The sequence below is a fragment of the Xiphophorus couchianus genome, chromosome 2 (genome assembly GCF_001444195.1).
Source record: "Xiphophorus couchianus chromosome 2, X_couchianus-1.0, whole genome shotgun sequence".
NCBI lineage: Eukaryota > Metazoa > Chordata > Actinopteri > Cyprinodontiformes > Poeciliidae > Xiphophorus > Xiphophorus couchianus.
In genome coordinates this window covers 2,689,535-2,712,925 of record NC_040229.1, presented here as the reverse complement: position 1 = coordinate 2,712,925, position 23,391 = coordinate 2,689,535, and the positions used below count along the sequence as shown (strand labels likewise).

Here is a 23,391-nt window from a genome sequence, read left to right as displayed (position 1 = left end):
CTGAAGCTAACGAGTCTGTAAAGCAGCAGGCTGCAGGCTAGCTCGTTAGCCTCACTGATTAGCTAGCGCTAGCTTGTTGACTACATTAAATAAAATAAAAAACATAAGGCAGTACTGTCTTAAGACATTTCATTTTTGCTATATTTTGAAATATTTATTTATTGTAACTGTTTTTGGTTTTAGACTTTTGTAGCATTTGACATCTCAAGATGTAAAGGGAATTATAAATAAAAATGTATTGTTGTAATTAAGTGCTTTCATTTGTTGGGTGTTTATTGAGTAGTTTTGTTAAAGTCTTTTTATAATAGTCAATACAAGTTTTACAGATAACATAACTATAAAAACTATTTCAGAAGCAGAATAATTTATTTTCTTTTAAATAAGATGAATTAAATCAGATTTGAATTTTTTTTTCATGAAACTGGCATTATCTAAACAATTAAATCATTAAAGCACATAAAATAAATAAAAATAAATCCAAAGAGTACTGGTGAAAAAATAAATTGAGGTCAAATTAAATAAAAAAATTACGAGTTAAAAAAAGTAGAAAAATAAAGAAATCAAAAATAAAAACATAAATTAAAAATAAAATAAAGATGTCAAAAAGAAAAGAAAAATAATTTTCAAAACACAGTTTCCTACCGGCCCACGCTCACTAATGGATCTGGACCTGATGACGGTTTCTAACCGACCCAACGTGTGAGATCCTGATGTAAGAGCGGAGCTTTAGGTGTAATGCCCCTTTACCTACTCAGCCACATCACAGCGACTCCTTCGTTTTCTTCATATTGACAATAATAGTGAGTGGAATAATAATCCCTGGGACCCGGTGAGCTCAGACTAAGAGTTGAGATCTTTGGATAAACGTTTGATTAGCGTCCAACAGGCTGAACTAACTTTTTATGGTTCAAAATTCCCTTCTTGACCCTCCAAGCATTGATTTCCTGTCATACTTGGTGTTAAAAACCAAACTGATCCCTTACTAGAGCCTCCAGGTGAAAGACAGAAACTCATTAGATGACCCTGAGTGACTCCTTGGCCCTATATGATGGCGGCCATATTTTATAGCATAAAACAGTCGATTACAATTCCTCACTTTCAGATAAGAAAAAAGCAAAATAATATACTTGCCGCCAATTCAAAAAAAGCAAAAAGGTCCAGTTTAAATGTACAGGCACAACTTGTCAGTAAACAGACTTATTTACATTGAGAAATAAAAACAAAAACAGATGAGGGAAGACGAATAAATGCACGCTGCCCCCCAAAAACTCTGTTTGTGCTCAACGCTCTTCCACTGATATGATACGTCTGGATGAAAACACCTGGAGCTCCTAATACTGAGTCCGCCTCACATCCGGGATCCTCGCTCCTGGAGAATCTGCAGACAGACACAGCAAAACGTTAAATAAACTCAGAAAAATACAAGAAAATGCCATTAAAAACCTGGAGAGACGATGGAGAAACGAAGGATTTTACATAAAATCAGCACTGGACGATACGGCTGAAAAACGATATAAAGGTTTCATATCAGTTGATATCAATAATTATTGATTTGTTTTTGCTTTAAATAATGCCAAACTGCTGGACGTTTCCCAGCAGGTCGTTGCTAGGCAACCAAGGAGCGAGGGACTTAGTTGAAGCTACCAACCTTGAATATTCTGCATATTGAATATTCTATCCGATGTATTATCTATTGATCACAAGTCTATTGTGACATATATACTTATTGATTTATCGTCCAGCCCTACCTGAACTGTAAACTGTCATCAGCTGCGTTTCCATTACAAATGTGGACAAAAACTTTGTCGATATTCCGCTAATATCAAAAAAAATTATACTAATAATTCTATTTCATTAAATCAGAAACGCAATTAAAATCAAACATGAATAAGTTTATTAAAAAAAACTAACAAAAAATGCCACTTCATCATCCTCCAACTACTTCCTGTCTTCTTCGTCTTTTCCCCCAGTAGCAACGTCTGTCTGTTGTGCATCCAACACAAAAAAATATATTTAAAAACCCCCCAAAAAACAGGAGATTTTTTAAAAAATTGCCATGTTTCAAGTAATCAAATTTATTTTCAGAATCCCAATTGCCATTATTTTAACGAAAATGCAGCAAGTGAAAAAGAGCCTCTTTAGTCAGAGGCTTCTTCACATTCGGTGCAATACAGACTGCTGCAGGAGCGCCTTCCTGCCATCACATCTACAAGAACTCTTTAAATGAGTTACAATATTTTATTTCCAGTGGAATGAATAAAGTATTTCTTAACTGAATTGAAATGTAGTTTTTAACTTTTTTAGGGTTGAAACCAATAATTGGATTAATCAGTTACTGAAATAGTCATCTAGTAATTTAGTAATCAATATGATTGGAATATACAAGCTAATAAAATGGCAATTCACTGAAAAAAAAAAAACTAACTTCAGAGGAGTTAAGACAAAACTGCAGAAAAAATTAACATTTTGCCCTAAAAATAATATATATAAAGCTGTAGATTTAACAGTTGCCAGAAATGAACAAACATTAAATTACAGAATGCTGTTACTGCACTTTGGCAATAAAACATTTTTTTTTTTTAATTAAAAAGGATTTAATTATTTGCATCTATAATTTGCCTTTGGAATCAATGGAGTATCTTTAAATTTGATTTGATTTTTAATGTATTTCTAACATTGTTCAAGGTTATTTATTTAAAACTTTATGGTCCCAATGTAGCTCCATTCTTGGATCTATTATTTTGATATAAAAACATTTATATATAAACCAAAACAAACTGCTAATGAAGTAATCTGAGGTTTATCATCTCAGTTGAAGAAAAACATTTTTATTTTGATATTTTTATTCTTTACATTTATTTTTTTATTCTATTTTTATAATACCAGTTTATTAGAATTTTTTATTTAATAAAAAAAATGTAACCAGTATTTTTGGATTGTTTTATTTTTATTTGATTAATATTGATTATTTAATTGTGTTTTTTTGTGCCAGTAAGTTATTATTTTAATGTTTCAGAGACACAAAATGAAAGCAACAAATAAGGTTGACCTGAATCTCCTCAGAAGAAGCAAAATGTTGTGGAAGAAAAATAGTTGATAAAAAAAGAGAAGAGCAGCTATATTTGTGTCGCTTGTTAATTTTTAATCGTATTTAAAAATTTACTTCTACCCTTTTACTGTGAAATTGAAGTACGCCTCTCGGATATTCATGTTGCTCACAGAGACATTAAGAACTATGCTTTTCATTTTCCAAGTGTTTTAAAATCCAGTATTAGTCACTTTAAACACTTTACACAAAATATAAACAGCAGAGATTCACTATATACAGAGAAAAAAGCCAGAACTTTAGAAAGTACCAGTTAAACAATTTAAGGGTAAAAATCTTTATAATGGCTTTTAACTCAATTACAAATAATTTAAAAATAGGATTTTGGAGAAAAATATAAATATTTTTGTCTCCCATTTCTGAAAATAAAACTCGCGAAAGAGATTGATAGTTAAATGTTTCAAGCTTTTATTTCTTGCAGTTTTGATGATTGTAGCTTAAAAATAAAGGAAAATCTCAGTGTCAAATTCTAAACGTTTGTCACAATAACAACGTTTTTACCAGCGTTGCTCTGAGCAGCAGCTCCTATAATGAGCTCAGCTGTCCCACCAGATGGTTGCTAATTGCTGCTGGCTAGTCTGAAGGAGCTGAAAGGGGGAGGAGCTGTGCCTGGAAGGCGGGGCTAGATCCATCGAGGCGTTTTGTGGCTGAATGGTTGCCATGGAGATTGAAGGATTTCTCAAACATGTAAGAATTTTTTTTTTTTTCTAAAGCACCTTAACACTACATTTGTCGTGAATTGGTGCTAGATAAATAAACTTAATTAAATTTAGTAGATGTGAATCAAAGCAACACTCCAGGGTTGTTTTTGATTAGGACAAAACACTGTAACATGATGGAAAGATTTTTTAAAAAGTTGATTTTATATAACAATGCCCCTTTAAAATGAGAATCACACAAAAAATGCAAGAAATAAAGTCTTGAAATATTTAACTTTGATGAAAATCTTTTCTATTTCTGAGCAGTGAGCGTCTGGTCTGGTTTTTCCTTTGCTGCGGTGCAGCAGCCTCTGATTCAGCACGCCCTGCATTAACCGGGGAAGTGAGCGCGTCAATAATTATTAGGCTGGGAAACAGATGGAGCTCTTCCCGTCCGGCTTCACCTGGAAGCCCAGCGTCTGGTCTCTGGTGGCCGCCTCTTCCTGCCAACGTCTCTGCTAGGACAGGTTAGCGCTGCAGCTAACTCAGCTGCTAGCAGGTGAGCCCGTCCACCTGGTAACCCTAATCTAACCCAGATTACAGAAATCCTCACTGGAGCTTCATACAGGTGGAAACGTGTTTGTGACAAAAAAATAAATAAATAATAACAATAAACTAAATAACCTTAAATAAAGGTTACTATACCATTTTAAATAAACGTTATTCATTTCAATGTAGGAATTATACGCAAGCTTTATGATAAACCAAAAATTTATTCTAATAAAAATGCATTTTTATAATATATTTTTTATTTTAAATTATTGAATAATAAAATATTGGTACTGCACTATAGAGATAAAAATCTAAAGTAAAATTATTGTCATTATTTTACCATACCTTATTTTAATATTACTACCCGTATACTTTATTGTGATAAATATTTTATTGTGTTGTTTATAACTCAATAAAACATTTATTTTATAGCACTTTTTAAAATAAAATACAATACAATAAAGTTTTAAAGGTCTATCATCTTTCACAGATCGCAAAATGCATAAAATAATAGATAAGAGGTTTTATTTTATTATTGTACTATTTGTACCCACCAGGCCTGATTTTAAAATAGAAAAACAGTTTGAAAAAGTGTCTGGGAGTTCTGGTTTTAGTGGTGATTGATCTGAACATTTTATTCTCGCCGCTTCACCTTTGCCTTCTCGCTGGGCTCGCTGTTGGTCCCGTACGACTGGTTGTGCAGCTCTTTGGAAACCACGCACAGGAACTCGGCCTGGTCTTCGTTTCCATAGTTATAGGAGGAACCGATGCTGACGAGCTGCGAAGAGGAAAACAGCCAAAAAATGAAATAAATCAGCTGAATGGTTTGGACAAGAGAATCAGAAAAACCTGGAAACCAAAAACCAAAACATGAAAAACAGCAGAGATTCACTAGATACAGAAGAAAAACCCAGAACCGTAAAACATACCAGTTAAACCCATTAAAACCAGATAATAATGCTGACACAGCTTCTGCTTCAGTGAAACATCCCATAATTCTTTGCTGAATCACATGACCAAACAAACACTTTGCGAACCAGAAACAAGATGGAGGCAAAAATCAGCAGCTAATATCGACCCAATTTCACTAATCGGGACGACAAGAAGTGACTCACGTCGGCCAGTACCGATGTCCAGGTGTCTACTGGTCATACCAGGTACTGACTAATTACCCATGTATTAAATAATTATGTTTTATAAAATCTAATTTCTGACATTTCACCCTCAGAAGTCTGACTTTTGTTTCCCATGAATTGTTTTCCCCAAACAGTGGCACTAATCTTCCTCCGTACGTCCCCCAACTTTGTGTTTTTAAATAATCTCTTAAAGTTTAGCTTTTATTTCACAACTTTTACTAAAGTAATCATTTTAAATACAATTTAACGACCTGCTAACAATTCAGAACAAGAAAATAAAAGTCAGTGATTCACAAAACGAGGCAACAGAAATCTAAAACACAGACGAGCATTTAGGAGACAAACACAGAACTACGGAGAGAACAGAGGAGCAGGACTTTAGCCAGGAGCAAAAACATGCTGGAGGAAAGTTTTCCAAGTATGGCGGACAAACAAGCAAAGCTTGGAAAACTGCAGCAAGTCGCAGCAATTTGAAGGATTTTTTACTGTAGATTTTAGCGACATTCAGCTGATTGTTCCTGTGAGATTTCTTCACAAGCTACTGACAGAGCCACATGTGAAACTTGAACGTTTCCTACAACGAGAAGCGTGAAAAGCAGCAGCTTCTGGCTGAAAAGCGCTGCAGACTGCAGCCTGTACCCAGCTGTGCATGTTCAGACATGCATCGCCTCATTACTCCCTGCTGCCTGATAATTGTTGTTGTGAAGCAGACTCACAGCGAAAAGGAACCAATATCCTCCACTAGCTTCCCCTTGTAACAAACCCTCTGAGCTTTTAGTTGCTTTAGTTCAGAAAAACGTCCTGGAACTCGTTTTGATCTGAGATGGTTCAGATTTTACAAATCATCACATTAGCTGCTCAAACCGGTAATTTCTCATTCTGAAAACTCATTTTTATTAGTTTCAGCTCAAATAAATCAGCTCAGAAATGTGGATTTGGTTTTGTAACAATAATAGCAGGGTTTCCCCAGTGTATTTTCAGCCTGGCGGGCCACCAGGCTGAAAATTGTTCATTCACAATAAGAGTGAAAATAGCTGAATATCCTCCACTAGTTACCACTTCTGAGCCTTTTTAGATGGTTTTTGATCAGAAAAACATCCTGAAACTTCTGCAGACCTGAGATTGTTTAAATCATTCGGTGCTCAAACCAAAATGAATTATCCTGAAAACTCACTTTTTGTAGTTTCAGCTCAAATAAATCAGCTTAGAACTGTGAAAGTGGTTTTATAATAACATAATGAGGAAATAAAATCACAGACAATAACAAAAGGTGACGGGTTTTCTTTAGCGGAACAAATGAAGAGTGGAAATAGCCGGCAGCTAGGCGTCTACTTGGGACAAACAATGGCTAAAGGGGTGTGTATGGACAACAGGGATCATGCAGTGACCGGCCCGTAAACACGGCTGTGGGACACACCTCTCTGCTGTTGTTTGGCAAAGCAGACTCCTCTCCCTTCACCTCCCTTGACACAATCAGCAGATACTCTGCCTGGTGGGCCCGCCCGTAACCTATACTGACAAGCTGTAACGACCAATCAGAGCACAGAGAGCATGCTCGGGTCATGAATCATCATCCGATTCACCGAGCGGGCGATCGGTTCTGTCAAACATCAGATTGAGGACGTGAGCGTAGCAGGGCGGGTGAAAGCACATGACAGGAGCGCCGCCGGACCGCCGCGGTCGCAGGTACCTGCTCGAACTTCCAGCCGTCAGACATGGTGGACACCATCTGGGTCAGCTCCTCCTCCTGGCACTGGAGAACCCGGTACACGTGCTTCACTGGAACCTGGCAGGAAACACGCAACCGAGAGGAAATCATGAAAAACACAAGAACACACATTCCGGACAATAAACGGTTTCAAAAAAACTTTATTGTGAAATAACTGATTTAGTCATCAATTAATTCACTCAATCGGCTGGAAGAACATATTTAGCAGAAATTAGGAAAAATATTTATACATTTTTCAGTCCTCTTTAAATATGTTCTACCAAAAACTCAAGTGACATAATTTTATCTTCACTTGGTTGTTTCTGTAAAAAAAAAACAAAAAAAAAAAAACTTATGTATAAGCTGCAGTATGTAACATATATATATATATATATATATCTATAATGTGTTTATTAAACTGTCACCATGTCATGATAATACGAGACAGATAATCTGAGTAAAAACTGATCGCCTCCTCGTCCTCCCTAAGCTAATATTGTCTTCTGAAGAAATGCACCAGAAAAACAACCAATCAGAGCCAGGGGGTGGGGCTTAGTGCTGTCAATCAACGTCATGTATGCTGCTAAATGTACTAATGGCAGAGAAAACTTATCATTACAGGAAAACATCATTGGTGGCTATGCTAACTAGCCGAGCGTTCATGGATGTGACTGACAGCACTAAGACCCGCCTCCTGGCTCTGATTGGTTGTTGCGGGAGAAAAGAAGAAAAAAAAAAACGAGCTTCTGTCAGTAATTACATGAAACAGATTATCCATACTGCAACAACAAAGTGACAAACATGTACAAAATACTTTTTTTTTTTTAAGTACATACTGCAGCCTTATTTATTTTATTTTTTGCAGAAATTCAACCAAGTGAAGCTAAAATTGTGTCACTTGAGTTTTTGGTAAAACATAAAGCAAACTATTTTCTCCAGTTTTTTTCAATAAAAATGAAATCGATCTGATTTGAGGAAGCCTCCTGCTGGGTACCTGTGATGTTTTGCAGTCCCGTTCCCTGATCTTGTCCTTGATGAGTTTTATTAATGATGTGATGTTATAAAACTCGGCTTCCTCCAAAACTCCTGGAGACAGAAAAAAGTTTGATTTCAGAGACGTTTGTCCCTTCAGAGCCTCCGTAGTGGATACAGCAGCTACCTGAACACGGAGAAACGTTTTACCTTCCTCCGCCAAGTCCCGGTTGAGCACCAGTTTGCCATGCCTCAGGTAGTTCAGCACTGGCCCAAAGTAAGTGGGGTCTCTGTCGATGAGATAGGCACCAGTTTCATCCTGCAGGGGAGAGAATAACGGGTTCAGAGGTCAAATATGCAGATTCAACTCATTGAAAGAGTATTATGCGTTTCTCAGGCACATTGTACCATTTTATATCATAACTATGTTGACATAAGTTAAAATAATGCAAAAATATTAAATATGACTTTAAAAAATATTTGACTTAGAAATTTAACGCCATGAAATTGAGCCTCTGTCTCTTTAAGAAGCTTCTCCTCTTCCTGAAGCTCCGCCTCCAGGAAGTCATCCCAACGTGGCTCCTCTATTAACCCTTTAATGTTTTAACCAGCATTTCTCTGAGAAGAGCGGGGGAGGAGCTGTGCCTCAAAGGCGGGGCTAGGTCCACCCAGGTGTTTTAACACCTGAGATTACAGCATTACTCAACCATGAATGAAAGAATCAAAGCTACACTTCAGTACAATAAATCAATGTTTATATTGTAATAGACATGTGATCAGTATCAATAGTTAATACATCTGATAAAATATTCAATATACAGAATAATCACTGAACTCTGATCTAGAACCGCACAGCATTCTGGGAGATGTAGGCAGAGGAAAGACTTTAGCTGCTCTACCTCTCACAGCTGGCTAAGCTAGGTTGGTGGAATCAACCAACTCACTCACTCTCTCTCTGGTTACCTAGCAACCCGCTCAGTCTGGTTACCTAGCAACAACCTGCTGTCTCGGTTTAAAGGTTAACCGAGACTCCTAACTGCTTAAAAATAAAAAAACAATGGTGAGAAGTGAAACTTTTGGATAAAACAGGAAAGGTCACATCACCAGTTTGGCAGCATTCCAGATATTTAAAACAAAAATCTAATCAAAGTTATCAATAAACTGATTTGAATCCTTTATATCGTGATACGTTTTTCAGCCCAACACTCCAGGCATGGTGTTTTATGACGGAGTGATTTTTAAAGCTCAAAAAGGTTGATTTTACGTGATATGAGGTCACTTCCTGTGGTTTTAATGGTTGCACACCGGGCCACACGTGTGACTGCATTGGTATATCACCGCAGTATTCCCACAGGTTTTATCCTGATTCCTTCACAACCGCTGGGTATTCCCCTCTTCCTGAGCTGTGATTAGACGGCGCGTCTCCCGGGGGGCGAGGAGAGCGAGCTGAAACAATTAGAGCAGAACAGAAAAGATCTGGAACAACAGGCCGATCCCGCTGAGCCCCGCCACAGAAAGCAACCATCAATTAGCCCGTTCTGCTCGCTTGGGTGGCTGGCAGTTCATAAAAAATGGAAAATAAGGGTTGAGCAGCATTGTCTCCGGCATAAATGTGCATTTATGATCGCTTCTAATCAAGTAGGGGAGAGACACTTTGTTCCAGATAAACTGGTTTCAACAGGGGAATATTTGCTTTTTCCTCAAAAGGAGCCACTTCCAACCCGGTTCTTCCCCTAACGGACTGTCAGATCCATTATTGGTGGTTTCAAACCCTCTAAATGCCAGACGTCGTCTCATTTAGAGGAATTATCTATTTGTAAACAGGGCAACTTTACTGCAGAAACAGATTTAAACGCCCGCTGGTTGCCATGGTTACCCGCATTCATCTTGCCGTTTTGCTATTAGCTAGCATGTTGTTAGCATGCTACAACTGTTTAATAAGGCCAGGCTAAGAAAAATAATACAATTTATAACAGTGGGATAAAGTGTAAATATGGGTGTAGGGTAATAATACGAGAAAAAGTCGTAATAATACGAGAAAAAGTCGTAATAATACGAGAAGCCAAATTAAAGCTGTAATAATGGAAGAAAAAAGTCATGAGGCAGAAAATATGAAAACAAAAGTCATATTACTACAATAAAGTCACAATAGGAGAAAACAGTCATAACATTAGTAGAATAAAGTTGTTCTATTATTAGAATGAAGAAGTAATTTCACAAAAACTTCTTTAGAAAAAATAAAAATTGAAAAGAGGAATACCTACAAATAACTTCACAAGTTCACATCTCAAAGTTATTCATAGGTGTCAGTTTTACAAAGGAAATACTTCATCTTTTAGTACATCAGCATGAACAGCAAGACTTTGTACTAAATAAACTCAAATATTTCAAAGACTGAATTAGTCACAACAAATCTTCATAGCTAATCATGATGTATTATTCTTAGTAATTTTATGACTTTTTCTGCTAATACTATAACTTTATCCTCATAATTGAAAAATAATAATAGTCCTTTAGCTTGGCTCTGATAGTCTATTGTGTTATGCTCCTAATTTTATACAAAGACATTAAAATTCAGATTTCATTATGAAAATAGGTGGAAATTGGCCCAGAAGCCCCTCATTGTTAGCACCATTATCCCGAGATAAATTCAACTCCAAAGCCATTAATCTTTCTAATAATGAGACAAAGTCCCAGCGCATCGCCTCCTCTAATGAATCTAAACCCCTCTCGGCAGACTGACCTCTTTTCCACGTCAAAAATATTTCACAGGAGCCCACAGGCGCGCTATTCCAGCCCGCCGTGTCACTTCTTAAACTTTTATATTCACAAGAGTTCAAGTACAAGAACAGGTAGGCCCAAACAGAGAAAGATCCGACCTGAAACGCTCACCCAGATCAGATCAGATCCACTAAAACTAGGGCTGGACGACTAATCAATAATAATCAATATCAATACATAATACATCTGATGTAGGCCTGTCACAATAACTTACAATGTACAATAAATTGCCCCATAAGTTATTACAATAAACGATAATATTGTTGTTTTGAGACAATTTCAAATAATAAGTGACGGTTTTGTCCATCCGACCCGTCAAACACCCAGTGGGTTGGATTAACGGTAATAATGGCATAATAACGTTAGGACACATTACCAAATATCAATAAACTTCCAATTCTAATGAACATTTACCACTGAATCAGAAAACAGTTTAAATATACAAATAAAACAAACAAAACAACAAATGAAACAAATTATGAAATCTTTGTCAACAAAATAATCCTTAAAAAAAAAAAGGTGAGTTGAGACCAAAACAGCAGCCTGAAGATTTTTATCCTCCAGTTTTCAGTAGAGACAAAATACGCAAACAGAAATTAGAGTTTGTTTCAATTTATCATGCGATTAATTGATTACTGTCTTATTGCGACAGACCTAAATATTCAACCGGTGGCTTCAACTGACTGGCTCACTCTTTGGTTGCCTAGCAACAACCTGCTGAGTAAGAAGCAGTTTCAAGTTTCCCCCAACTTTATACAGTGATTAGTTTTTCAGGCATATCGTCCAGCCCTAACTAAAACTAAAACAACTTGATGCATCTTTTCCCACAGTCGCCTGAACGCACCGTCAGAAACACACGTGTGTTTTCACTGCAGGCGCTCCGACTTGTCGCGGCGTGAAAACCCAGAGGAAACTGGAAATCCCACCGACAGGTGAGGTTTAGTTTCACCAAACATGGAATCTGGTTCTCCTGTTTTCAGCAAGTTGACAACACAGCAGCTCTGACAAACCATCAACAGCTGAGTCCAAACTGATACAGCAGGAAGTAAAAATAAAAAATAAAAAGTTAAATCTGAAATGCAGAACTGCAACTGCGTGTTTAGGCGTTTCTTTATCACAAGACCAACACGTTTCTGTACTGTAGATTATTACTGTTGGTGAATGTTGCAAGAATCAAATGACTTCTGCTTTAAATTAAAAACATGACTACAAAAATCAAAAGAGATTAATTTCATTTACCATATTTTCCGCACTATAAGGCGCACCTAAAAACCTTCAATTTTCTCAAAAGCCGACAGTGCGCCTTATAATCCGGTGCGCCTTATATATGGACCAATATTGAGCCACAACAGGTCCTGCAACTACGGTAAGCAGCCGCCGACTTCATTTTCCCCGTAGAAGAAGAAATGGGGGAAAGCAGCCGCCGATGCAGCCAGCAGTGCAAGCTGGGTTTTGTGTAAAGATCCCAAAATGGCTCCTATTAAGAGACATGCTTACAACGCAGAGTTTAAGCTCAAGGCGATCAGTCACACAGTAGAACACGGGAATGGGCTCTTTGCACCTGCCGCGCTGACGTCACAACCGCAAGCGCAAATGCGGCTCTCTTTTTCGCGCTTTGAGTTACCATGACAGCTAGAAAAGACAAAGTCTTATTTCAGACGCAAATAAAACAATACTATGAACATTACTGTCTTCCTAATATAATGGGCTTTTAAGTTTTCATGGATTTCCAAGCGATCCTGAATTAAAAAGACGGTGGCTTGTAAATATTCGTCGCTACCAGCTAAAGCTAACGCAGCACAGCAAAGTTTACAGCCTTCACTTCACTCCGGATCAACTTCTTCAGCCTAAAGCAGAAGGTAAAGGAGCCTCCTGTGTTATTTCCATGGAATCACTTCTGTATTCAGCCTGAAAGAGTTTATGGGAACCAGAGAGCAGACCAGAGCCAGACAGCCGAGCTACTGATCCGCCTGTACAAACCGCTGTAAACACCGTCCTGCTTCACAAGAAACATGCTAAACTAATAAAGCTAAATAACACGGAGACCTTAAGGAACACGGCCATATTTTTCTAAAAGCAACAACTTTGAGCCTGAACCGTCAGCTGAACTAGAACTCCGACACCAGAGCTAATGCTAAGCTATGGGCTCGTTGTGCTTCAGAAGCAAAAAGCCTGACCCGTAAAATCCCCGTTACTTGGTCTCTGACACTAACGACAATAAACCACGTAATATACTTGAACATAAGGTAAAAACATTGTCCGTTAGAATGGATGAAAAATGTTTAGATACTTAAATAGCACATTTTTACAAGAAAAATGTCCTGCATAAGCTAAAGCTAATGTTAGCCACAAAGTTTAAAGAAAGTAAAACTCACCTTCGTATCTGTGTATAACGAGGCGAACATCTTAAAACCTTTCTCCAGCTTATTGTCGGGCCTTCGGCTCCATGTTCATCATTAAGCTGAGGTGCAAAGAGCCCATAGAGCAGCAGAGAGAGAATTTAACATGAACAATCAATGGTGCAGAAGTGGAGGAAGCAACAGCTGTTCATTTTGGGAATGAACGAGTTTTCAGAACGCTGGTTTGTAATCTATTAATAAAGTTTGACTGACCTATCTGACTATTTTGTCGACATTCCCTTTATCGCAGTTCCATCTAATGGATGCATAACGTAACCCCAGCCTCTACTGTAGCGTCTATTCTATGCGCCTTATAATGCGGTGCGCCTTATAGTGCGGAAAATACGGTATTTGACTGGGGCAGTGCACGTTAATCAACATTACCACAATCCATGGCAGAGTTAATATCTAGGAATTAGCATAATATTTAAAGTTCATCGTTTATCCCAAGACGAGAAAGCAGAAAAACAAAACAATACAATTCACACAGACACACGATTCTATTAAGAGAAGTTTAAAAAAACATTTGTACAAGTAGTAACTAACCAAAAAATATAGATTTATGGTAAATATAGTTTGTCCTGCGGCTACAAGCAAGTATGAACGACAAAGTTTTAGTTTCTCCTGTTTCAAATTACCCAAAGAAAGTCTTAATTATTGCAGTTAAGGCAACAAAATGTTTGTTTCATTAATTAAAACTGAATTATTTGTGTATCAGCATCTTTTAAAGTATTATATGCATTTTTAAAAAAGCTTAAGAAATTAAATAAAAAAATCTACAAAATGTGGCAAATATTTTATCTGATTAGTCGTCAGAATAATTGATCATTAAAATAATCGTTAGTTGGGCGTGCCATGGTGGCGTAGCGGTTAGCGCGACCCGTATTTGGAGGCCTTGAGTCCTCGACGCGGCCGTCGCGGGTTCGACTCCCAGACCCGACGACATTTGCCGCATGTCTTCCCCGTTTCCTGTCAGCCTACTGTCATATAAGGGGCACTACATATAAGGGGCACTAGAGCCACAAAAATACCCCCTGGAGGGGTAAAAAATAAAAAATAATCGTTAGTTGCAGCCTAAATAAAGATCAGAGCAAAAAAAACGTGGGCTGTGAAAATTATTCCACTCAAAACTTCTCATTTTCACCATGATTGTAGCGTTGCCGTTGCCATGACAACGGTCAGCTAGATGGCCATTATTTTGCCTGTTGACTTCAGGCGGCTCGCTCTGCTGTCTTTAAAAGAAAGCAGCCAATCAGAGTCAGAGAGCGCAGATGAACAGCCAATCAGAGCGCAGCTCTGCATGAACCTTATCAACCCTCTGCAACATAAACCAAATCCTCCCACAGGAAACGCCACGGCGATCCGCCCGCTAACCGCCCCGCGCCCACTCAGCTGAGCCTCAGCTCAACAAAAAACGGCCCAGTCAAAGTAAACATGTTGTCTGATGGTGTTAAGCAGGAGGAGAAACGTCCCAATAATCCAGTAGCACTCAAAGCTTCTGCAGTCTGAACAGTCGAGTCGCATTTTATCCAACTTTTACGTTGTTGAAGTGAGACATGCGTCGCAACTGCAGCAGAAGAAGTCGGGACGTAAACAATGGCTGGAAATGATGAAAGCAGAAAAACTGTCAATATTCTGTTAATGTAAAAAGATGAATAATTAGTTATTTATTTGCTTTGATAAATTCCAGTTATTGATGGGAAAAAACCCAAATCTGAACATGATCAGAAATGTAGTAACAAATACATAGCTAATGGAGGCTAAAGCTACATTCGCTAAGCTAATTGAGGCTAAAGCTACATTCGCTAAGCTAATTTCTTTTAAAAATCTGACTATTTTTTGTTTTATTAAAATATTTCATGTTTAGCTTATTGTTGAGCAGGAAAAAAAATATTTTACATGTTTTAATTTTTTGGTCAACAAGTACTCTTGATTTGACGACTTTGGCCTACGTTAGAAAAAGTTTGTACACCCCTGGTTTGGCTTTCTGACGCCCACAGCAGCAGAGGAGGGTGTAGGTTTCCTGCAGTTAAAGGCCGATGCTATTGGGTATCAGAATAACTTCATTAGCCGGCAGCGCTTTGCTGCTGAGCTCTTACTGTAGGGAGGCGGCGCAGGGGGAGACGATACGGCCGTTAAATATTTACGCCGTGTTCCCAGACACGGCGGAAAACCTGGAGAAAATATCTCCCTGGGCAGCAAATGGATATGAATATGAAAAGATGGAGAAGGAACAAGAATCCTTTGTAATGGGGAGCGTGAAAAATTGATGCGGCTCTGAAAGCAGAGCTGGCTCTTCACTCAAATTTAACAGAGAAGAAGAGGAGAAATCAGTCGATTAACCCCTGAAGGAGTCGCTATGACGACATCCATTCACCGCGTCGGCAGTGACTGATGGTTATCAATATGGTGGATGAAATATTTAACAGTGCGACTTCTGAAAAGCAGACAGCGCACATGACAGCACTTCCTCCACTTTCTCCCCGGTCCAAACCCAAAGCGCCAACAAGCTGCAGTCAACAGCATGAATAATGCAGCTGCCCTCCAGAGTCCTGCAGCACGTCGGGCTGCGTGACGGCGGAACGGGACGCAGGAGATAAATACAGGCTGTGGCCAGGCTGGCCCCGCAGGGCCACCGCCCGCTACCCGTTACTGGGGCCGCTACCGCCGCCTGCTACAGGGGGCCACCACCCACTACCCGTTATTGGGGCCGCTACCGCGGCCTGTTAAGGGCCCATTACGGAGGCCCTCATAGCGCCGCATGTTAAGGAGGCCTCCGTACGTTATGGAGGGGCCCACCCATTACAGGGGCCACCACAGCTTCGGGGGCTGCTGCCACCGCCCAGACATCTGGGCTGAAAACTGTCCAGTCAAAATAAGACTGAAAAATTGAAAGATCCCAAAGGAAAATTAAATGAAACGTATCACCATATAAATGTTTCATATTAATAATTATAAGGTTTTTTTATGTATGTGAAATGAGCCATAACTTCCCATTTTATTTAGTTTTCTCTCCATTTTGTTTTTTATTTTTCAGCAGTTATGAGGTTTGGTGGAGAAACTTGAAACTGCTGCTGTTAATTGAAGCCATGGATTACGGATTTATTGTCCAGCCCTACTCGTGGGAAAATATATATGAAAAATTAAAAATATGTAGCTTTTTAAAAAAAAAAAAAAATTTTATTCATCATTAACTTTTTCTAATTCAGTTAGTTTTGATTAGTTTTTTGAGTACGTTTGCTAGTTTTTATTGGCTAAATATTATTTTGTTTTTGTTGAGTTTTTATGAGTTATGGTAGTTTTAGTTTTTTCATACTTTGGTTAATTTTTCAGCGCAGAATTTAAAAAGGTCAAAGTATTGTGATTATGTTAACATTGATTGGGTAATGAATACTCATCAGTTATTGTTGAACAACCAACTCACTGGAGTTTTATCCCAAATTCTCCTGCCATTTTACGGCCTAGCCTAGCATAGCGTAGCGTAGCCACTAGGAAAGTTTACAGTGGCGTAATTTGCTGATAACTGATATAAACGGCTTGAGTGGGAAAAATAAATTTATTTCACATCAGTTCAAAAGGTTAATAAAAAGATTCATAAACACAATTGAATGATATTTCTATAATTTTAGTATGTTTTAATTAATTTTACAAACAACAAGTTTCAGTTATAGTTCTTCATTAATTACTGTTCTTATTTCAGTTAATAAAAATGTTCCCAATTTCAGTTTTTATTATTTGGTGAATCTTAGTTAACTATAATAACCTTAGTTTGATGTAAAAGAAAACATCTCGTTTTCAATTTCTTTTGAGGTAGATTGAACAAATTTATTCTCAGTTATAAGACCAGGATTTGAGTCACTTTCTTTCAAAATGTTTGTTACATTTAACCAAGTTTAATAAATTAAATAAAAGCTGACTTGGGTGCAGAAACGTCGACTTTTCAGCAAAATCTCTGGATCAACGTGGATCTGCTATTTATAGACACTTGGTTATAAAAAATGGATACTTTGTGTTGTACTTAACATTTTCCATTGTAAAATGTTTTAAAAATAAAATGTCTCCTTCTAGTTGGGTCAAATTTGTTTCATTCTTCAATTGCAGTTGGGGGTCGCAAAAAAAAACAACAAAAAAAAAACAGTTCAAAGGCCATAAATGGCCCCCAGCCCACAGTTTGGCCCCCGGCCCACAGTTTGGGGCACCGTTTAATAATGCCAGGATGAGTTGGGCTCAGTTCAAGATAAAGTTACAAATTTTCCAAAATTGTTCAAAAAATTGATGAGAAAATATTTACGTGAATAAATAATTCATAATTGTGTTTTGGTTTTGGATTGTTTTTTAAATGTTTCTGTTTAGTTATTTACACAAAAGTTGACACACGGTATTGATTTGTGAAGGGGTCATTTAATGAGCAGGATTGGAATAAATACTGAACAGGTAAATTTGCATCATTTTTGAGCCGCAGTTACGAATAATAAGCACCACTGCCAGCACTGTGTGATGCTCACTCAGGACCCGGGATTGAAACGGACTGATCCATCACTCAGAGGATAAACAGAATAAAAACCCACAAGCTGATTATTTAGAGATTAAGATATTCGCATGGAAATACCAGCTGAGCCGTCATCTCAGCTCAGGATATTAGACAGCAGGAGTGAAGAGGAGGACAATAACAATGAATCAGGGGCAGAAACATAAACAATAACTGCAGATGACACAAAAATATAACCTAGCAATAAAACAGACTAAAGTGCAAACATAAACACTGAAGCTGGGTTCTGATTTATAGATACTCAAAAATATAAAATACTTCAGAAAACTTGAACTAAATTATACCAAACTATTGTGATGCAGATTGTAATTAAATAATCAAGTAAATTCATAATGTTAACTATAAAAAGGTTTTAATTAAACCAAATCTGTACTAAAAAAATACATGAAAAATATGCAGAATGTGCAAATTATTTATCCAATTACTAAATTAACTTTTAGAATAATTGATTACCGAAATGATTGTTAGACTAAATTTGGGCAGAAAATTGTACTCTCATCAAAAATGTTAAATATTAGTAAACACAAACAATAATATAAAATTTAAAACAGTGATTTATTGTCAAGTCTCAAGAGTGATTCAAGGTGATCTTAAGATTTAAAAAATTACACTTTTTGAGCTTTTAAATTCTTTTTCTCATATCAAATAAAGTTTCACAAATCACAAGCAGTTTTTATTGAATATATAAAATGATCTAGTTCCAGCTTTGGCTTTTCCAAGTATTTTACACTTGAAAATAATCCGGATTAAATGTAATCCAGATTCGCTGTAAATTGTGAAATGGCCCTTTATTTAAATATGAAGCTGCGAATAAGATGCTGACTTCAGTTTCACCCAACCAGCCAATTCAAAGCAAAATAAGATGATTGTTTATCACCTAATAGGGTAATCACCACATTATTGTTATTTTATAGCTATATGTGTGCAGATTAAATCATTTTTGGCATATGTCAGTGAAATACACAAATCACTATGTGACACCAAGATGCGATGCTTCAGATGGAGGAAACTTTTTAACTTTCTTTATACAAAAAAAAGAAGAAAATCATACAGTGCTATATTTAACAGCAAGAATTTTAAATGGATTTTGTTTTGTTAAAGGAAAGATCTGGTTACTTTCACTGAGAATTAAAAAGGAGCGAGCTAGCAGCGTTATGTCATGTGGTGACTGTCGGAATCTAGCTAGTAGGCTAATGCTAACTAGCATCTACATTTCGTTGAGCGATACCAGAATTATTAGTATTTTTATTAAAATTGGAGTGCAATAAAAAGGCAGATGATATCGAAACCACTTTAAAGCCTCTACTGCCATTAAAGGAAAATTTAGTGTCGGGCTTCGGGTTTCCGAAGCGCAGCCCAGTGTTAAGTGCTAAGTTAGCTAAGTGCTAAGTTAGCTTAGCATGTACCTTGTCGGAATCGAGCTCCGGATCAGCCTGGCTCAGCCTGAACAGAAAGGATTTCGGGTCTCGGCACAGCGTCTGCCTCGTTGTTAAAAAATACGTCCCTCCGACATTTAGCCGGATCCACTTGGAGGCTCCGACCCCCGGGGAAGAATGGGTCGGACATCTCCGGTGTACGGAGCTGCTTGTCTCGGAGCTGTTCTCTGCCATCCCGCTCCACTCCGCGTCTCGCCTCCTCCGCCCTCGCTTCGGCTCTGCTCTGATCGAGCGGCTGACAGGAAGTGTCGACGCTGCCGCAAGCCGCCGACAGGGAGTCCGCCAGTCACTGCAACCTCCCCGGCCACTCCTACCCGTCACTGTCCGCCCAGGCTTTCTACACGACTACTGTACGGAAGGCGATTAGGGCCACTAGAGAGACAAAAAAATAATTCTGACGTTTTAGAATATCTGAGGTTAAAGTCAGAATTTGATTTTAAAACGTCATTGTAGATAGAAGAAAATGAGTATATTTCTGGCAAAAATCTCAGAAATTTTCTAGAAAAAACTGGACGTTTCTCAGTTTGAAAAGTAGAAAATTTGATAGTAAAAATTTTCTTCCTTGTTTTTTTTTTAAGAAAAAACAAGAAAATTTCTAAGTTTGAAACATCAAAGACTTACCCGAAAAAAGTCATTTTTTTAGATTAATCTGAGAATTTTTGAGAAGAAATGTGGACATTTCTGAGCTTCAATAGTCTAAACTTGTCAACTTTTGAAATTCAGAAATGTTTACTAGAAACCTGAGATTAATCTCAAATTTTCTCAGCTTTTAGTTGAGTATTTTATATAATTTTCACATAATTTATATATATATATAAATTATGTAAAAATTATGATGCAGCCCCTTTAATGCAGCCTGTGTGCTGCAGCTCCTCCTGTCCATGTGCAGCATCGCAGCTATAAATATATACACCATATTCCAAATTATTATGCAAATTGGATTTAAGTGTCATAAAGATGAAATTTTTTGTTATGCTATTAAATTCATAGATGGTATTGTGTGTCTTTGAATCACTATAACTAATTTCAGAGAGCTGCTTGATTAGTTTGTCTGCTGAGCTCAATTAAAGGAAATCTACTTCAGAAGGATGTTCCACATTATTAAGCAGGCCACAGGTTTCAATCAACATGGGAAAGAGAAAGAATCTCTGCTGATGAAAATCATCAGATAGTGTAGTGCCGTATGACAAGTTATGAAAACATTAGATATTTAACGAAAACTGAAGCGTTTATCATACTGTGAAGAGATTTGTGGCTGATTCAGAACAAAGATGGTTTTACAGATAAAGGCAGAATGAGGAAAGTTTCTGTTGGACACATTCATGGGATTCAGAGAGCAGCTGTTAAAATATCCTTAAAGCAGCAAACAGTTATTAGAAGCTGCTGGAGCCTCAAGGTGGAGGATCCTCCAGAGGCTTGCGGTGCAAGAACCTACTATTGGGCCCCTAACCAGAGCTCACAAGCAGAACCGGTCCCAGTGGGCCTGGATGGTCCAGATGGACGCAGTAGAGGATTGGTGGTGGATGGCCACCATGTCCCAACAGGCTGTGACGTCAGCAAGGAGGTGGTGGAGTTATGCTGTGGGCCGAAGTCATGGGGAGAAAAAGAGAGAGAGAGAGAGAGAGAGAGAGAGAGAGAGAGCTGGTCGGCCCTTCAGAGTCCATGAAGGTGTGAAAATGACCTCAGCAAAGTATCTGGACTTTCTGACTGATCATTTTCTGTCATGGTTCTAAAAGAAGAGCCGAACCTTCGGTAGCAAAATCATCTTCATCATGACAATGAATGCTGCCAGGAAAACCGCTGTGTCATTGGCTGCTATGGGCATAAAGGGCAGAAACTCGTGGCGTGGTCACCATCCTCCTCTGACCTCTGACCTCTACCCTACTGAGAACCTTTGGAGTTTCCTGAAGCAGAAGATCTGAATCCAGTTCATATCAACCAGCAGCTCTGGAAGGTTTTCTGACATCCTGCAGAGAAATTCAGCAGAAACTTTCCACAAACTCACAAGTTCAATGGATGAAGAATTGTGCTGTGATACCAGAGAAGGTCCAAAGTTAACATGGAACTGGGTCTGTTAAGATGGTTCTGATTGAAATAGCTTTGATTTTAGTACATGTGAACACTTAATGCTGCACATTCACAGAATGACCGTTCACAGTTCTTTATAATCCATAAAATGTTTAGAAAATCTGCTGGGCATAATAATTTGGAACATTTTGCATTTTGAGTTTTTTATTTTTGAAAAAAATCCTGTTGTCATGGGGATCTTTGTTCAGTAAAATCTGATTCATACTGTAATAGTTCATGACTTGAAAATTATACTGACCATCATTTGCATTGAACATTTAGGAAAATCTGAGAAAATATCACCTGCATAATAATTTGGAACAAGGTTTAATTTGAAAAGCTGCAGGAGCTAGAAAATAATAATCCAGTTGTTGCCAAATCCAGATTTAATTTCTGGACAATGGCAAAATGACCCCATTTTGCCATTGTATTATTCAGACTTCAATCTCAGAACTAAGACTATTTTTCAAAACCTAAAAGACATTTCTGAGATTAAATTTCTCTTTTGTATACAAAGATTAAAACAAATTCTGACATGTGGAATGACAAAGATGCCACAAACCAACAAATAAATAAAAAATATGCACATGTAACAATTAAAAGTAACTTTTGTTATCCAAAATGTATTAAATACATTACTAAATAACTCAATATGAAATACACTAAGAGTGGGGAAATTCAGGCAACAGTATGTTTTACCTTCCACAAAACTGTAAGAAAGATTAAAAACAAAAAAGAGACAACATAAGAAAACAATGCTGTACAGTTATTAAAAATAATCTGTTTAAAAGAAATGTCCAACTGACTGGGGTCATTAAAAATGTACTGAATGTGTGTGAATAAAAACAACACATTATTTACAATAAATTTTAAAAAAGTGCAAATATCACTGATGGCTTCAATATTTAACTTTAATAAGTGAATCCAAGTTTTGGGAGAAACAAAACTGAGAACACTTTAAAATTATAAACCAACTTTTTCTTCCCAGTTGAGTCTTGTCTCGTTCTTTTGTCTCAGCTCCAACCTTCTCCTTTGTCCGGGTTGGACCGGAATCGTGACCCAGTTTTGCATATTAACAAATATTGTTTTAAATAAAGAAATCAGAATTTGAATAAGTGAGTCACTAACTCAGATTCAGAGAATCGAAAGCAGGGATTTATTTAAGCCACGATAAATTTGAAATTTGTGTGCATTCTCCCTTGATTTGCATCGCCATGGCGGGAATAATGACGATGCTAAAACACAAGAAAAACCCGATTTTTCAGTAAATATGGTGACTGCGACACGGCTTGACGTCAATATTTAATTTGGATAAACAGAATTAGGTTGTAGGAGTAACAAAGAGACTAAATTTAAAAATTTACAACATTTCTGAGGGTAAACTGATGTTCTGTCTAGAAGGATTTTAAAAAAACAAAACAGGTTGCACTGTACAGGATGCCAAAAGTGCCGCAATCGCACAAATTAATAAAAGCATTTCAGATTAATCTCCACTTTTCAGATTTATTTTGTAGCAAATTATCAACTTTTCAAATTAGTATCCAAACTTTTTGTCTAGAAAGTTTCTGAGATTAATCTAAAAATTTCTGCTTTTCTTTGGCGGAGGTTTCTGCTTTTTGCCCGTCTACAAAGTCTCTAATTCACAGTCATGGAATTCAGACTAATTTTTGAAAATCAAAGAAATTTCTCAGATCAAATTCTGTATACAAGGATTTACAAATGCACAAACAAATTCCACTCTATGGAATGCCAGAGGTGCCACAATCCAAGAAACAAAGAAAAAAAGAAATTCAGTTTTGTTTTCAGTCTTAAAATGTAAGTTTTTTTTGTAATAAGTTTCCAACTTATCAAAGCTTTTTATGTTGAAATTCAGCCTTTTAAATTTGTAATTTTTTTTGACATACAGTTAAATTATTGTTTTAATTTTATCTTTGCGTTACATTTAAAAAAAAACTTTATGGAGTATCTTTGGGCAACAAGAGCCTATAAATGATCAAAAATCTACTTCAGTATGATTTTAACTGTCTAAACTTTTTAACTGTCAGTT

At 37.3% G+C, this 23,391-nt stretch overlaps 1 protein-coding gene across 2 annotated transcripts; it reads right to left on the bottom strand.

Moving 5' to 3' along the window:
* Positions 1-1,028: 1,028 nt before the first annotated feature.
* On the bottom strand, positions 1,029-19,605 carry kctd5b (potassium channel tetramerization domain containing 5b). 2 transcript variants are annotated; one of them, XM_028038951.1, is made up of 7 exons: positions 19,248-19,605; positions 8,323-8,431; positions 8,135-8,226; positions 7,123-7,218; positions 6,850-6,954; positions 4,949-5,074; positions 1,029-1,378 (listed from the first exon to the last, which is right to left on the bottom strand). In XM_028038951.1, exons 1-7 carry the CDS (start codon positions 19,449-19,451, stop codon positions 1,349-1,351), a joined length of 762 nt encoding a protein of 253 aa, XP_027894752.1. In that variant the 5' UTR covers positions 19,452-19,605; the 3' UTR covers positions 1,029-1,348. The 2 variants fall into 2 exon arrangements, with proteins under 2 accessions (XP_027894752.1, XP_027894760.1); XM_028038959.1 differs by lacking the exon at positions 6,850-6,954 and having other exon boundaries at positions 19,248-19,602.
* Between the last annotated feature and the right edge of the window lie 3,786 nt (positions 19,606-23,391).